The following is a 17,526-nucleotide window of genomic DNA, read 5'->3' as shown; positions in this document are numbered from 1 at the left end:
ATTTATCCCTAGAAGATATACAAATGGCCAACAGGCATATGAAAAGATGCTCAACATCATTAGCTATCAGGGAAATGCAAATCAAAAATACAATGAGCTATCACCTCCAGTCAGTATGGCTATAATTAACAAGACAGGAAATAAGTGTTCAAGAGGATGTGGAAAGAAAGGAACCCTTGTACACTGCTGGTAGGAGTGCAAACTGGTGCAGCCACTATGGAAAGCAATATGGAGTAGCCTCAGAAAATTAAGAATAGATCTACCATACGATCCAGCTATTCCACTGCTGGGTATTTATCCAAAGAACTTGAAAATGTAACAGCATAAAGATACATGCACCCCTATGTTCATTGCAGCATTATTCACAACAGCCAAGACTTGGAAGTAACCCAGGTGCCCATCAAGGGACGAACGGATAAAGAAGATGTGGTATCTATACAAATGGAATACTATTCAGTCATAAGAAATGATGAAATCTGGCCATTTGTGACAACGTGGCTGGTCCTTGAGGGTATTACCCTGAGTGAAATTAGAGGGAGAAAGTCAAACAGCATATGATCTCAATCATAAGTAGATGACAAAAACAATGAAGAACTAACACATAGCAATGGAGATTGGATTGGTGATTACCACAGGGAAAGGGGGGGAGGGCAAAAGGGGTGATTAGGCTCACATGTGAGGGGATGGACTATAATTAATTTTTGGGTTGTGAACATGATGTAATCTACACAGAATTCGAAATATATTATCATGTATATCCAAAAGCTATATTATGTTATAATTCAATGTTACTGCAATTAAAAAAGTTTAAAAAAGAAGAAAAAAGTTAAAGGATCTTGGGGCAAGTAAAATATAATTAATACATATAAATTTCAATCTTCAACAGTAAAATCATTTACCTGGAAAAAACAAAAGATGAGAGAGGAAAGAAAAATGGGTTAAGCAGTGAAACACACAAGATGCTAGATATAAAACCAAATTTATTAGTAACTATATTATGGACTAAAAGTTTCAATTTAAAAATAAATTAATTTTAAAAACCATATTTCATTTACATAAAAAATTTTTAACTCCAAACTAATTATGTATAAAATGAGATTTAAAAATTAAGGGTCCAGTAAGATTAAGAAATTAAGGAAAACCAGGCTGATATAATTATTGATGCACTTAATGATAAGATTCATTAGTAAGCAGGACAGCAGAGATCCTTATCCCTCCCCTCTAACACACATCATGAGGAAATCTGTGGTGAAAAAGATTTCATGACCAGGTTGCAGATACCCTTCTGTTTCCACATCTAGCCTGGCCGCCATTGTTCCTCCTCTTCCAGAAAGCCATGTCTTATCAACATACGATTCTCATAAACAAAACTGCTGGACCTGTAGTTTGATTATCCCTTTCTTCCAAGTATTGTCTTGTCACTATTTCATGAATGTTTGCAGAGAAGCTGAGACACTGAAGCCAGAGACAAAATATTTAATTAACTCACCGTATAGGCAGCATCATGAGCATCACCAAGCTTGTACTGGTTACTTTTGTCCCCAAGTCTCTCGGAGGTGATGGCAAGGGCCCTCATATTTGTCTGCACGTTGTTTTGTTAAAGAAGAATAATGCTGAAACTTGGAGCCTAGTTTATGTTAAGTAGTAAGCAAGTCTGCTCTTCATCTCAATGGGAGAGATGATCTCATCTCTCATGGTTCCTCACTGCAAACACACTTGTAAGAAATGGCCCAGGGAAGAGTAGTCAGTCTTGCATTCTTCACATACTCAATAAGATGAGGAGCAAGAGAGATGAAGGTGCACAGGTATTTCCTGCTCAGGATTTGTTAAGCTTGATTTGCACTATCATTAGAATTGTTGATTACGCCTCAAAAAAGTGTCAGCAAGCAACTGCAGCATTGATGGCCAACCATAATGTAACCAAGGCTGCTCAAGCACCAGAACTATATGAATTTGTATCACTGATGCTACAATGAAGTTGCCCTGGTTTGAGTCTGCAACCAAGGTTCACATCCAGGAACTGCCAGTGATGGCAGCAAGCACAGCAGATTATCAGGACCAGCCAAGTTTACATGAGTTTCTCCATTTTCACAGCACATAGTTGGATTGACAAACAAAGCAGCAAGTGAGATCACCAGCAGCAGCTGTTGCTTGAGCCGGAAACACAGTATGATTGTTGTGCCAGGCTGTGGTGCTGGACACAGGGGTGAAACAGAACAGTCATTGTTCTCATCCTCATCTTGCACAGCCTAAGTTTGAAGGTCCTCCCAGGTGCTAAGGTGGTTGTCCTCCCACACAAGTCATGAAATCATGGTGTGTCCCAATAGGTAAAACCTCACTTTTTCTAAACTTTTCTCTTGCTTGCACCCTCACCTTTTATGCAAAAGGATCAGGTGTGAGATACAAAAGCATCTTTAGATAATTTATAGACACATTATATCCCCCACCTTGACTGGCATGAGGCACTGTAGATTGTGAGTAGTGAACTGATTCAAGTAGTCACTATCTTCACAATCTTACGTGAAGTCAGCAATAATAAGACAACTGAGCTAACTCTAAATCTGGTAGTACCATCTTCGGCCAAGCTGCAACCTGGAAGGTGTAGAAACTACACCAGCTTAATACTTCTATCATGAGAATGAAAGCCATACCATTCCGAAAAATGATAAAGGCAGAATGGCACATGTTCAAACTACATGTACAGAACCACCCTATAAACTGGAGCTCTACATAGTACATTTAGTGGCTTCAGTGTGAATCCTTACACGTGGGGTTGTAGTAGATTCTGCTTGGTTTCCCATATGGCTTAAATTCCTGGGACATCTAATTAGTATTAGTTCTTTCACGTATTTGAAGCAAACATGGACACCTGTAGGTTTTCCACATTCCTCACATTCATAGGGCTTTCCTCCACTGAGTTTGTATGTGTTTACTGACCAAGGACCAAGTGAAGTCGTCCTCTCATTCTTTTCATTGATAGGGTTTCTCTCCAGTGTGAATTCTTAGATGTTCAATTAGTCTTGAGGAAATAGTGAAGGCTTTCCTGCAGTGCTTATATTCATAGGGTTTCTCTCCAGTGTGAGTTTTCACATGGATGCAAAATGTCAAGGCAAACGTCAATATGCTTTTCCACATATCTTACACTCAAACGGCTTCTCTCTACTGTGAATTCTCAAATGTGTACTTAGACATGTGGAAGTAGTAAAGAATTTCCCACATTTACCACATTCAAAGTTTCTCTCCAATGTGAATACGTTCATGTCTCCTTAGGCTTGTCGAAAAAGCGTAGGCCTTCCCACACTGCTTACATTTATGGGGTTTTTCTGCAGTGTGAATTCTTGAATGCCCAGTTAGGCTTGAGGAATCAGTGAAGGCTTTCCCACATTCCATACATTCATAGGATTTCTCTCCAGTATGAATCTGTTTATGTTTAGTTAAGTATGCATGCCTTCTGAAGGTTTTCCCACATTCATTGCAATCATAGGCTTTCTCTCTATTGTGAATTCGTTTATGTCTAGTTAAATCTGAATGCCTGATGAAGGCTTTCCCACATTCGCTGCATTTATAGGGTTTCTCTCCAGTATGAATTCTTACATGTTGACTTAGATTTGAGCTACAAATGAAAGCTTTCCCGCATTTCTTACATTCATAGGATTTCTCTCCAGTGTGGATTCTTACATGTCTAGTTAAGCCTGAGGAAACAGTGAAAGATTTCCCGCATTCCTCACATTCATAGGGTCTCTCTCCAGTGTGGGTACGAAAGTGAATGACAAAGCACGAAGAATCAGCAAATGCTTTCCCACACACAGTACATTCAAAAGGCTTCTTTCCAGTATGTGTTTTTACATGCTTAGTTAGGCTTGAATATGCAGAGTAGACTTTACCACACTCCTTACATTTATAGGGGTGTATTCCAGCATGAATTTGAATGTGAATATTAAGGTATGAAGAACTTCTAAAGGATTTTCCACACTTCTTACATACAAAGGACCTCTCTCCAGTATGAGATTTTACATGTTTAGCAAGGTTAGAAGAGCTAATTAAGGCTTTCCTAATTTCCTTACATTTATAGCGTTTCTCTCCAGGGTAGATTCCCATGTGAATTTTAAAGCACACAAAATACTGAAAACTTTTCCCACATTCCTTACATTCGTAACGTTTCTTACCAGTTTGAACTTGCACCTGTACACCAAAGCTTGTGGAGTGAATAAAAGCTGTTCCACATTCCTTCCGTTCATAGAGTTTTTCTCTATTGTGACTTATCATTTCTGCCTGAAAGTAAGACTGATTAACAAAAGCTTTCCCACTGCCACTGCATTTGAAGGCTTTCTCTTCCATGCTAGTTTTCCAAGACACAATATTTGGAGTCAAGCTGACAGTCTTTCCCCACTCATTAAACACAGAAAGTTTCTCTCTAGTAGAGGATCTCTTGTGCAGAGTAAGGAAGCTTTTTCCATACTGATCATCCTCATAAATGATTCCTCCATTTGGAGTTCTCTGTGTCTTAAGGCATGATTGTTCACTGAACTCTTTTCCATGTTCCTTACATTCACAGAGTTCCCATCCACTGTGGCTTCTTTCCTGTTGATGAAGAAGGATAAAAGATTTCTCAGATTAACTGATCTTACCCATCTCAAAACAGAAACATCATTATGATGCCAGTCTGATTTTTACCATTTCCATTACATTCAGACAACTTCCTATCCTGCTGATTTCGCTCAAGTTGAATGATGAAATCCTCCTGCCCAGATGATGTGTGATCTACTCTGATCTTAAGAGATCACTGCACAGTTTCAGGGAATTGTTTTAAAAACCCAGTGTCTAGTTACATAGGTGGAAATGAGTACCTTTGTGAATTATGAAGCAATAAATCTGAAGCTAGGTTTTCAACCAAATTCATCATATTCATAATATCTCACCAGAGAACTGACTCTCTCTTGGGTGAACGCCACTTATCTCAAATATCTATCACTTATGCTGATCTTCTAGAAAATGAAACTCCCAGTCTATATTGAATATGGAAAATGAGAAATATCTCTTTTCAAACTTACTGATCTTACCGTTTTTATCCCATTGGATGTTTTTGCCCCTAAAATATCCTGTGGAGGAATTGTTGAGTCTTTGGCTTTAAGCTGCATTTCCCATTCTAAAGTAAAACAGAATAACACATGTAAAATTTGCAAAAAGAAATGGTAGGTTAAACGAAATAAAAATAATAGGCTCATTGGTTATTATTTACAAATTAAACATGGTAAAAAGAGAAAAAGTATGACGAGTAGTTTGGCTAGGTCACAAATTTAACAATGATAAGGATATGGAGTCAAAATTGAGTAGTTGATTAAAAAATGATCCAATGAAAATTAAATATGATAGGAAAAGAGACAGAATGTTATCAGAGAAGGAAAGCAAGCAAGATCTGGACAAAGAGCATACACTAAAATAAACTTAAAAAAAAAAAAAAAAACCCAGAACAGGTCTTTGGTGAGATCACAGGAAACTTTGAGTAATTGTAAAGTAAGAATATATGTGAACATGAAGACATCCCAAAGCATCAGAGACCAATGACCTCAGCCTTCTGAGAGAAAGCACATCTTAAAAAGTCTCCTCATTATAATTCCGAACATAGTGAAATTTTCACTGGCCATAGTTGTTCTTCACGCTTACCTTGGCAGACTCCTCTCTCCACTGTCCTCAAATCTTCTTTGTGTTCCAACCAAGAAATCAGATTGGGTTTGAACAACTGATAACCTGTCCACAGGGAAAGACATATTAATGGACAAGGCTCCTGTAAAAGACAATAAACACTTCAATGAACCGGTCCTATATTTCTAATGAATATTGTAAAATCATTCAAATGAGATAAAAATGCAAAAATCCCTTTCCTGTGTCCCAAGTAGATTGTTTATCTCTGGCTCCTGAAACCACATTCAGATGTACACATACACATTTACAAAGCAATAAGACTTTCACTGCAAGAGAAAATAAAAGTGCAAAAAGAGATTTTCATTCTCATGGAGAAACTACTACACCACTGGTTGTCAAACTCTGGTGTCCATCAGAATTGTGTCCAGTGTCTTTTAAAACACAGATGCTTAGGCCCCAATGCCAGAGTTTCATTCCGTATGTCAAAGTGGAATCTGAGAACGCACATTTCTAACAGAGTGATGGTGATGCTGTTAGTCCTAGAACCACAGCTTTACAGCAACTACGCTGAATAAAAACCCATTAATGCAGAGACCATGTGTATCTTATTTCCCATTGTACTCAGATTTGACACCACCCATCCAGGAACATATTAAGTACATAATATTTACCTGTTCCATAAGATGCTACAGCAATGATGGCAGCCTTACCTACTGTCGTCAGGTTCTTGTAGTTCTCCAGCATCACATCTCTGTATAGGTTTCTCTGAGTTAGGTCCAGTAAAGCCCACTCCTCCTGGGTGAAGTCCACAGCCACATCATCAAAGGTCATGGAATCCTAAACCATTACATACAAGCTGGCTTCAGTAAAGTAACATCTCCATCAATGTTCACTGGGCAATGAAGATGGGAGACCTAATGGCAACAGAGGGTTCCAAGGTCTCTCACCAACTTTCACAGGGTGCATGGTCCTAAGCACTCTTCTATCTATACTTATGATTGATATCCTTCAGTTATACCTTTAATGGAACCTGTAATACATGAACTTATCTCACCCCAACTAGACTAAAAGTTCTTGTCTTATTTCCCTCTTACAGGACACTCCTAAGAAAATTGCAGTTACTTGTAAATGCTGATGAATAAATTCTTTGGAGAAATGCACACCCTCATCTTCCTTACCATCTGTCAGCATACCAAACAATATAAAAATTATGCAGCCACCCTCATCAGTCAACAGCTGGTAGCAATAACTGAAATACTCAGATTACTCAGGGTAATCCAACACCAATATGATGCACCACTTTGTGAGGAAATTCAACAGGAACTCCATCCTTATTGGCTTCATTTCTTTAAGAAGCTCTGGAGACAGGTCTACCTAGAAGGAAATGTGTCTGTCTGGCGGATACAGTATGTAATTTTGTAGAATACACTTTCTTCGCACCTGGGAACGATGTGTCAAACAGTCAGTCACCATTCTTTCTGCTTCCAGTTTTCCTCAGGAAGGCAGAACGGATCCTTAGAAAGAAGACCTAGGGGAAGAGAAGAAGAGATGACCATAATTCCCAAATTCACCTGCCTAGAAATTATTCCTTTCTAGCTTTAAATTCCCAAATATCCTTGTACACTCAAGAAAATCCACTCTACTGCCATCAAATGACAAGAGAAGTCCTGTCTCACCTGGAGCCAGAAAAGGGGATTGTGAGCCATGCTGCCCATCAGGAAAGGAACAATAGTTTCATTTCACAGGTAAGGAAACCCATGCCCTAAGTAATGTGACTCTTCATTTGTCAAACCAATAAAATTCATGAATGAGATTATGCAGCAACTCTACCTAATGCACCTACACAAGGAAGCTGACTTAGAGCACAGCATTCTCTAGCCTACTTCAGCTCCTCCTAGATGAACCAGCAGCATGAGTGCCCAGGCCCAGACCAAAGGACTCTATATCATACAGGGAGAACTTAAAGCAGCCTCTGAAAAAGTGCATTACCAAGGAATTACCATGGGACAAATCAGAGGTCACCATCCTGCAAGACTGATTAGTGAAATTTGCCTGAACACTCCTTTCCTTGAACCAAGATTATTTTATGGCAGCTTATGGATATAAGTGGATAGGGCCATCTCCATCCGTCTGGAGATTGGGTTATCTGGAGTCCTGTTTCATATCAATTATTAATCAACAAATTTTAATTATCAGTCATCCAACACAATAAATTAGCTCGTTCTACCCAATGACATAGCTGAAAGCTACTAAAAGAGTATGCTTTATAATGAGTATCAGTAACATCAACTGCCATTTACTGAGGACCATTCTTTACCAGATGTCTCACTAGAAGCTTGTAGCTCACTTTTATGCTTTGGACAACTTGAATATTTCAACTGTAAATTTTGTATGATATAAATATAAATCAAGTATATGGATTAAAAAAAACCCCAGTGTCCAGTGAATTTGAATACTCTGAATGAAGAAAATAATGTAAAATATCTTAATTTTTAAATATTTATTACATGCTTAACTAATATTTTAAATAATATATTAAAATAAAATACATTCTTAGAAATAATCTTACTTTTTCCATTTTTGTTTATTGTGGGTACTTAAAATATTTTTATTACATACATGATTTACCAATCATGTTTGTATTGAACAGCACTGGTGTAGACTGCTGCTAGGCATATGAGGGGAAGAAAAACAAAACATTTTATTCAGTCAACATCCTTGAGCTTCCCTTGATGGATGTTTGGAGAAGCTTGAAGCTCTAGGCCTCCTTTTAAGTTCTTATCACTGGCTTATCTCTTTATTCTTTCAGTCTTTTCAGACAACCACCTTTTCATATTATTCATCAGTTACGTTTCCACCAAATCTGCTTCTGTTTATTTGTATCTTCCATAGACTTCTTCCATGTTTCTCTTTCAACATTCTATATTTAACAGTTAACTTTCTTTTATTAAAAAGTCAATAACTTTCCATAAATCCAACACAGACTAACAAGCCAAATGCTGACCTACAAAGTGGTATTTGAATAATGACAAACAATGAAAGTTCCACAGTTCATTATCTATTAACCACTATCACCCTCACAACCCCAGTCCTTATTCTACAGTTCAGAAGACTAAAACCCAGAAACACATATGGTCACAAAAGCTGTGTGTCTAGACTCACAATATAACTGTACTTACTATCAGGGGTCTTAAACTGGGGGGTTTCAAACTCATTGGGCTGAATAGGCCCACAAATGTGTTTTCCCAGATGGTGTCTGCATAGAATGATTTGTGTTTATTTCATAATTGAGATATAATTAATGGAAAAATTCAGAGATCTTAAGCATTTACTGGATTAGTTTTGACAATTGCATATACTTGTGTGATCATCAGTCACAGAATACAGAACACATTTATCTCCTTAGAAAGCCTCCTTGCCCCTTCCAGTACATTCCTTACTCACTCACTAGACAAGCACTGAGTTCAATCAGTTACTATATACACTATTCTATATATTAGGCAGTTTACATATCATTTTTAATTGTATATCCTAATTGATTTTCCTCTATTGTTTAGTGAAACAATATAGGTGAAATATATTAAAATCTCCCACTAGAATTGTGGACTTGTCTATTTCTTTTACTTCAAGCAATGCTTTATATATTTTCAACAGTATTACTGAGTGGATACACATTTGAATTTTTATATTTTTGGAGAAACAGAATCTTTTATTATAATGACCTCTGTAGCTGTAGTAAGGCTTTTTGACAATGTTGTCTGGTATTAGGATCAGCTTTCTTTTGGAGAGGAGTTTTTTTTTTGCATATCACGGGTAGCCTATGTCTGTTCTGGATGCCAATGCTTGCAATACAAGGTGTGGAATAGAGCTTGGCTCACTGAAGGCACCCAGTGATTAGTGATAGACAGTGGAGATTCATCACACCACTCTTCAAGTATACCCAGACTATAGCTAAATAACTGTTCTTGGCACAATACACATCTCAGTTTTCAGCAATGTATTTATCTTAAGAAAGTAAGGATGGGAAAAACAACATTGTCTTCTTCTGAGCACTCATCCACCAGCCTTGGCTAATCTGTGCATCAGTCAGTTGATTCCCACGGCCTCCTTATATGGATACTTAGTGCTCTAGGTCGTGCACATGTAATGCCACCCCAATTCACTTCACATCTACCCACCAGTCATGGCTTGTCTGCATTCCAGAGGTTTGCTTTCTGCTTGCCCTCTGACTGCTGACTAGCTCTGGCCCTGGCAACCCAGTGAACTACCGCACCATCCAATGGCCTGCCATGACACCTTCTCCAACAAGGTCTCAAGTTAAGTGTTGGGGAGAGGGCCACCCTACAAGTTTGGCCTTCCTTAGGTACTCTCCATCAACTCTAAGACATCTGTTAGAATTCTCTTTACATCTTTATATTACACTTCTCCTGTTTAAATCAAAGTATAATTTCTGTCTCTTGATTTCATGCAGACTTAAACAGAATCAAGAAGGACAGTGATCCCTCGAGACAAGGAGTAAAGATGAGATCTGGGGATAGGTTTAGTCAAGCCTTTGAACTTCAGCAAAGAACTGAGCTCCTTGCCAATGGGAAAGACATTCATAAAGCCACAACAGTCAAGCTAGTACCTAGTTAATTGTAATACAGCGCCAACTGAAGCACCTGCCTTGGGAGACTAAGTGAATGCTATACTTAATGATTACAGCAATAATGATGATTATAATGGTTGTGATGAGGGATGGATTCTTTTGAGTGCAGTTGCCCAGAGAACGGCAAACTCAGATCTGCTAACCTGGAGTTCAAGTCAAAGTCTGGGACCAGAGAGATTCCATGACAGCTCTTAAAAACTCATGTTTTGTGGTCACAGGGGCAAGATATTGCTGAAAATCAAATGCAAAATGTAATTGTTCAACCATACTTAAATTCAGTCTCATGCAGTAGTTAATGTGAAATTGAGGGCACTGATCTGGGAAGAATGAGAGGAAACCTGAAATGGGGACATCTAGTGGACCCAGATGAAACTCACAATCTTCAACATCCAAGACACTCTGACCCTCCCTTACCATGAAGTAAGTAGCTTGCCCTTTGGTTTTTGAAACGACTAGCCTTACCCTGCTTGACAACTCTGTGATAATCTCACTTGGAGCAGATGCCTTATAAGGAATGTTCACTCTCAAGACCCACTATAATCACCTAGACGCACAGCTAGTACAAAATCCAAGGGAACTGGTATAAGATATAAGGCAGGAGATAACAGCTTACATCCAAAATAAATCCAACTCTGCAAATATGTACCAGAAGAAAACAGGGGAGTATGTACGCTCCTAAGAGATCAAGCTCAGGCAACTACAGTGAGTACAAGTGAATTGTACGGTAAGTTGCAAAGGCTCTTTCAACAACTGTGATTGCACTACCCACTCTTCCTCAGGCCATGTGTATAGTTTTCCATGGTGGTCCTTACATCCTGCTGACTGAGACAAAAGTCTGGTTTACAGATGAGTCTGCATACTAAGCCTGAATCATCTGGTGGTATAGTTGAAGCTCTATATCCTTACTGAAAGAATGACTCTGAAAGATAGTAGTGATTAAAAATTTTCCCAGTGGCAGAACTTCAACAAGTATATTTGGCTGTCCATTGGGTCTGCAGTGAGAACTGACCCTATGTTTGGATACTGATTCATGAATGGTTGGCAATCCTTTGGCTAGATAATCAAAGATGTGGATGGAAAAAGATTGGAAGGTTGAGGACAAGGAACTGTGGGAAAAGGTGTATGAATGGACATCTCTGCACTGACAGACTGTGAAGTTATTTGTGCCCCATGTGAACGTCCACCAAAGGCAACCCACTGTAAATGAGATTACTAATAATCAGGTGGGCAAAACGACACAGTCTGCAGGTGTCCATTACTTTCCCAAGCCACCCCAGTGCTTGCTCAATGGGCCCATGAACAAAATGGCATGGTAGTAGGGATAAACCTTACATACGGGTTCAACAGCATGGACTTCCCCTTTTCAAGGATGACCCAGTTAACACTATTGCTTAATGTGTGGCTAATGTGCTAAAAGCAGAAATGAACACTGACTGTTCAATATGACACCATTCCCTGGAGTGGACGAGTCACCCACCTGGGGGCAGGGTGATTATACTGGATCTCCTCGACTACGGAGGTGGGAAAGATCCATCCTCACTTGAATAGATTCATGTTCTGGATATGGATTTGCTTTTCTGCTAGTACTGTTTCTGCTTATACCACCATCCACGGACTCACAAAATGCTTTACCTATAGTGATGGTATTCACACATCATTGTTTCTAATTAAGAAACACATTTCATTACAAAGTGCAACAGTGGGAGCATGTTCATGGAATCAACTGGTCTGGTCTTACCACATATGCTCAACACTCAAAAGGAGCTGATATAAATGAAAGGTGGAATTGCTTAGTGAAAATCCCATTTCAAGCACCAACTGTGAAACAACCCTTTGAAACAATAACATTCTGTCTTACAGGACACAGTATATGCTTTGAATCAGATAGCCTTACATGGTACTGTCTCCCCACAGCCAGAATACACAGGTCCAGGAATTGATGGGCAAATGTGGGAACAGCTCCTTGACAGAATTTTTGCTTCCAATCCTAGCAACTTAGAGCACTGAAGGTTTGGAGAGCTTAATCTCTAATGCAGAATGCTTCCCAGAGGGGGCATAATTATGGTTCCACCAAAACAGAAGATGAGATTGCCACCTGGCCATTTGGGGCTTCATCTACTGCCTGGAGTAATTGTTCTCTATAACCAAAGGGAAAGTGGGTTACTGCAGTACAACTGGGGCAAGGAGGATGAGCCTAGAACCTCCTAGCAGTTGCATACTCCACAGAAAAAGTTAATAGAAAATTACAACTGAAAAAAAGGCAGGACAATGAAGGCTTTGGACTCTCTGGGAATAAAGATTTAGGTTGCTCCATCAGATGCACAAGCCAGATCAGCTAAGGTTCTCACGGAGGGCAAGCGAACTGTGGAACCAGATGTTGGAAAAGTAACCCGTGGATATCAACCACAATCAAGAGACCAATTAAACTAACCATTCACTTCCATATCCTTTCCATTTTTATTTTATATACAAGTTATTAGCAGTTAACATTACAATTTAGTCTTTGGAAAAGAGAATATTCAGTGAGACTGTGACAAAATTTGAGGAATTCAATTTTTTCACTATGTCTTAACTATTTTAAGGACTAAGTGCAAATTTTCTTCTAGTAAGTCAACAGATGAAGGATTAACTTCATCTAGTAATTAACATTCTCTCAATTTTACCTTCTATAAAACTCTCATTTATTTTCTGTTTCATAATAATAACCCAGTTGTAGGTAACCACCATTGTGTTTTAAAACTTATTCATTGTGCCTTCAACCTCACATTTCTTGAAGACCATTCTCAAACTAGGAGTTTGTGCATTCTTTTTAAGTTGTAAGTAGACTCAAATTACTCTCTCTCTTAAAATATTTCATAAGTTTCCCATGGCCTTAGAATGTAGTTCAGAGTATGTAATTCCTCTGGTCTTGTTCCCACACTCCAATTTATCTCCCACCATTCTCTGGTTCTGCTCTGCTTCAGCCAATCTTCTTTCCTCAGCTTAAGAAATACACTGAGCTCTCAACTGCTCTAGTATTTTGCTCATGAAGTTCCCTTCATCTGCAATGTTTTCATTCACTCTACACCTCCTCACCCTAGCTCAATGACTTGATTAGCTAAATCATATCCATGTTTTCATTCTCGATTGAAATATCAACCCCTCCCAATGTATCTTCTCTTTTCACATGAAGCTGTTATTATGTCTAGATAATAAACTTGCCAGAATTCATCTAAAATCTGTCTTCCTAAATAGACTGTAAGCCTCATGGTGGCAGTACTATCTCTGTTTTGGTGGCCATTGTTTCCCTGTCCCTGGCACACAGTGTAGCTCATTAGAGTAACATAATGATCATCTGTGGATTGTCAGAGAATTGCCGTTTACCACGAAAATGTTACAGTGGGAGATATGCACGAATTGAAGTCACAAAAAAATAGAAAAACAACACAATAATTAAACAGGAAGTATACAAAATGTGTGTGAACACTAGAAATAAGCCCAAACACTGTAATTCTGAAAATCTATTTGAGTATTTTTACTCAGGAAGAAAGTGGATTAGATACCTTTTTGAACACAAGTGCCTTGCAGTTAAAACTAAAATTTGTTCTGTTTCTCCAGAATGACTTTTTTAAAATTTATTTTTATTTTTTGGTGAGGAAGACAAGCCCTGAGCTAACATCTGTTGCCAATCCTCCTCTTTTTTTGCTTGAGGAAGAGTAGCTCTGAGCTAACATCTGTGCCAATTCTCCCCTATTTTTTGTACATGGGATGCCTCCATAACATGGCTGATGAGCAGAGTATGTCCATGCCAGGGATCCAAACCCGTGAACCCAGGCTGCCGAAGCAGAGCACATGGAACTTTAACCACTTGGCCATGGGACTGGCCCCCAGGATGATTTTTAAACACGTTTTTAAGTTGATTTAGAAACTACCAAATGGGGGCCAGCTCTGGGGCCGAGTGGTTAAGTTCATGCACTCCACTTCGGTGGCCCAGGATTTCTCCGGTTCAGTTCCTGGGCATAGACATGGCACTGCTCATCAGGTCATGCTGAGGTGGCATCCCACATAGCACAACCATAAGGATCTAAAATTAGGATATACAACTATGTACTGGGGGGCTTTGGGAAGAAGAAGAAAAGAACAAGATTGGCAACAGATGGTAGCTCAGGTACCAATCTTCAAAAACAAAAAAAAGAACCTACCAAATGGCACAGGATTTATGGAAGGGGTCTATATATCCAGCAAAATTAAGTATGTACTTGTCCTTTGACCTAGAAATCCAACCTTAAAATCCTGCCCTGAAAGTGTACTTCTACAAATCTGAAACAACATATACAGAAGATCACTGCTGGTTACTCAGAGATGCTAAAACAATTGACAGAAAGGTTGTTGTGGAGTAAGATTCTGAATGCGCCAAAATATCACCCCATTTATGACTTTCTTATTCAAAAGAAGAACTCTATTTTTAAAAAGAAGGGCTCTGGTGATTACTACCTTAAGCAATCAAATGTAGCATCACTAACAGAAGGACAATATAAATCTATGTCTTTCTAATGAAATGTAACTTGAGGTACACAATATTATCCACAAAATATTTTGTAAGTGATCTTTTGAAGTCTCTAGACCAGAAGAAAGCTGGAGCTATCACGCTGCCTGATTTAAACCATATTACAAAGCTACAGCATTCAAAACAGGATGGTATCAGCACAAAAACAGATGTATAGACCAATTGAACAGAGAGCTCAGAAATAAACCCACACATGTATGGTTAATTTATGACAAAGGAGCCAGGAATATACACAGTGGGATGTGTCTTCAATAAATGGTGTTGGGAAAACCGGACAACCACATGCAAAAGAATAAAACTAGACCACTAACTTACATCATAAACAAAAATTAACTCAAAATGGATTAAAGACTTGACTATAAGACCTGAAACCATAAATATCCTAGAAGAAAACATAGGCAGTAAGCTCGTTGACACTGGTCTTGGAGATGATTTTTTAGAAGTGGGACTACACCAAACTAAAAAACTTCTGTATAGCAAAGGAAACCATCAACAAAATGAAAAGGAAATCTACAAAATGAAAGAAAATTTCTGCAAGTCACATATCTGCCAAAGGGGTTAATATTCAAAATACATAAAGAACTCAGACATCTCAACAGTAAAAAAATAAACAATTTAACTCAAAAATGAGAAGAGCATCTAAACAGACATTTTTCCAAAGACATACAGATGGCCCACAGGTACATGAAAAGATGCTCAACATTACTAATCATAAAGGAAATGCAAATCAAAACCACAATGAGGTATCACCTCACACCTAATGGATGAATGGATAAAGAAAATGTAGTATATATACACAATGGTATATTATTTGGCCATGAAAAAGAAGAAAATCCTGCCATCTGCAATAATATGGATGGACCTTGAGGGCATTATGCTAAGTGAAATAAATCAGACAGACAAAGAGAAATACCACAGGATCTCACTTATATGTGGAACTCAAACAAAAAACTCAAACTCTTGGATATAGTGAACAGATGAGTGAATGTCAGAAGTTGGGGGTGGGAGAAATGGATAAAGGTGATTGAAAGGTACAAGCTTCAAGTTATAACATAAATAAGTCCTGGGTACATATAATGTACAGCATAGCGACTATAGTCAATACTGTATTGTATATCTGAAAGTTGCTAAGAAAATAGATCTTAGGCGTTCCCACCACAAGGGAAAAAAATTGTAACTATGTGTGGTGATGGATGTTAACTAGACTTATTGTGGTGATCATTTCAGACTATATACAAATATTGAATCATTATGCTGTACACCTGAAACTAATATAGAGTTGTATGTCAATTACATCTGAATTAAAAAATCAAAGAAACGTCAAAAAGTGTGACTTTCTAAAAGAATGTATGACTCTTCAAAAAGTCAATATAACAAAGCAGCAACAGCCAATGCTCTATTTTAAAAGAGATTAAAAGACATAAAAAAATGCCATATATAAACCTTGATTGCATCCTAGATCCAAAAACACCCAAAAGCATATTTTGGAACAATGTGGAGGATTTTAGTTTTTACATAAAGTAGACAGTAGATGACATTATTATTATAAATTCTTCAGGGGGGGGAATAATTCTATTATGGTTTTATTAGCACAATGTCTTTATCTTTGGGAGATGCATTACCAAGTATTTAAAAGTCAAGTATCATGCCTGAAATTTATTTTCAACTTACTGTCTCAAATAGTTTATCAAAAAATCGATATTTATTTAGAGAGCAAACATGCAAAACGCTAAAAATGAGTGAATCTACTTCAATGGACATTCATTGCACTGGATATTCACACTTTATTTAGGTTTAAGATTTTTCAAACAAAAGAAGAGGGAAAAATTATAATTAGTGCAAACATTCTGTTTACAGGAAGTTTATTCTAGAAATAGGCAAAAAAAAAAAAAGCCTCCATCTGTTTTTTCTGACTGGCTCATGTTTGGAAGTTTTGTAGGGAGAAACAGGCTTAGGAAATTCAGATGAAGAGAGAGATGAGTATTCTTGTTCCTCTTTAGCAGATAGACTATGGTCTAAATATGCTAACATTTCTATACAGAAATACGCACATCATGGACATCTAAGAAAGCACATCATATTCCTACCCGAATATGTGTCAAAGATAAATAAAGACCGTGCAAAGTCAAAGCCAAATTCTCAGATGAAACATTCTTCCGCATATGAAAGGAAACAGGCCTCTGGAACCTACCTTCCCCGGCGCACACCAGAGACGCCGGAAGCACCACGTCCGGGGAGACGCGGATACGGACCGCAGTCAACCCGCCAGAAAGGCGGAAATCCTCTTCCTCCTGCAGGAAAGTCACAAGGCTGCTGTGGAGCCTCTGAAAGGGGAGCACAGAGGATGACGCGACCCCACAGAAGCGCCCTCACCCCACTGCAGATCCGGCTCCTCCCGGGGCACGACGGCCGAGCAGCGTCTAAGACCTGGCCCTGCCGGGAGGCCCCGCAGCCCCGGCGGAAGCGAGCGGCGCGCGCCAGGCCCCTCTCAGCAGGCCCCGGGCGGCCGCCCAAGCCCGTCCCGTGACTCCCTCTTCCGCCCGCTTCCCCCTCCTTCGCGCCCACCTCGCCGAACCCGAGCTGCGCTGGACCACAACCAACAGGAACAACTTCAAGATGCACCGCGGCAGCAGCCGCCGGAACCGCGACGAATTGTGACGTCATTCCGCTTCCTGTCGGGGGCGGGGTT

At 39.0% G+C, this 17,526-nt stretch overlaps 1 protein-coding gene across 3 annotated transcripts; it reads right to left on the bottom strand.

Annotated features, from left to right (window-relative positions):
* Window positions 1-963: 963 nt before the first annotated feature.
* On the bottom strand, window positions 964-17,493 carry LOC124252593 (zinc finger protein 266-like). 3 transcript variants are annotated; one of them, XM_046686262.1, is made up of 7 exons: window positions 17,403-17,493; window positions 17,029-17,128; window positions 7,084-7,171; window positions 6,354-6,480; window positions 5,665-5,748; window positions 5,061-5,146; window positions 964-4,581 (listed from the first exon to the last, which is right to left on the bottom strand). In XM_046686262.1, the coding sequence occupies exons 3-7, from the start codon at window positions 7,114-7,116 to the stop codon at window positions 3,229-3,231; spliced, it is 1,683 nt and encodes a 560-aa protein (XP_046542218.1). In that variant the 5' UTR covers window positions 7,117-7,171; window positions 17,029-17,128; window positions 17,403-17,493; the 3' UTR covers window positions 964-3,228. The 3 variants fall into 3 exon arrangements, with proteins under 3 accessions (XP_046542218.1, XP_046542219.1, XP_046542220.1); XM_046686263.1 differs by having other exon boundaries at window positions 17,029-17,161; window positions 17,403-17,448; XM_046686264.1 differs by lacking the exons at window positions 7,084-7,171; window positions 17,029-17,128; window positions 17,403-17,493 and having other exon boundaries at window positions 5,665-5,785; window positions 6,354-6,447.
* Window positions 17,494-17,526: the final 33 nt, after the last annotated feature.

This window comes from Equus quagga, chromosome 14, assembly GCF_021613505.1.
Source record: "Equus quagga isolate Etosha38 chromosome 14, UCLA_HA_Equagga_1.0, whole genome shotgun sequence".
In the NCBI taxonomy this organism is placed as follows: Eukaryota; Metazoa; Chordata; class Mammalia; order Perissodactyla; family Equidae; genus Equus; species Equus quagga.
Note: the sequence above shows the minus strand (reverse complement) of the source record. Positions and strands in the feature narration are given on the sequence as shown.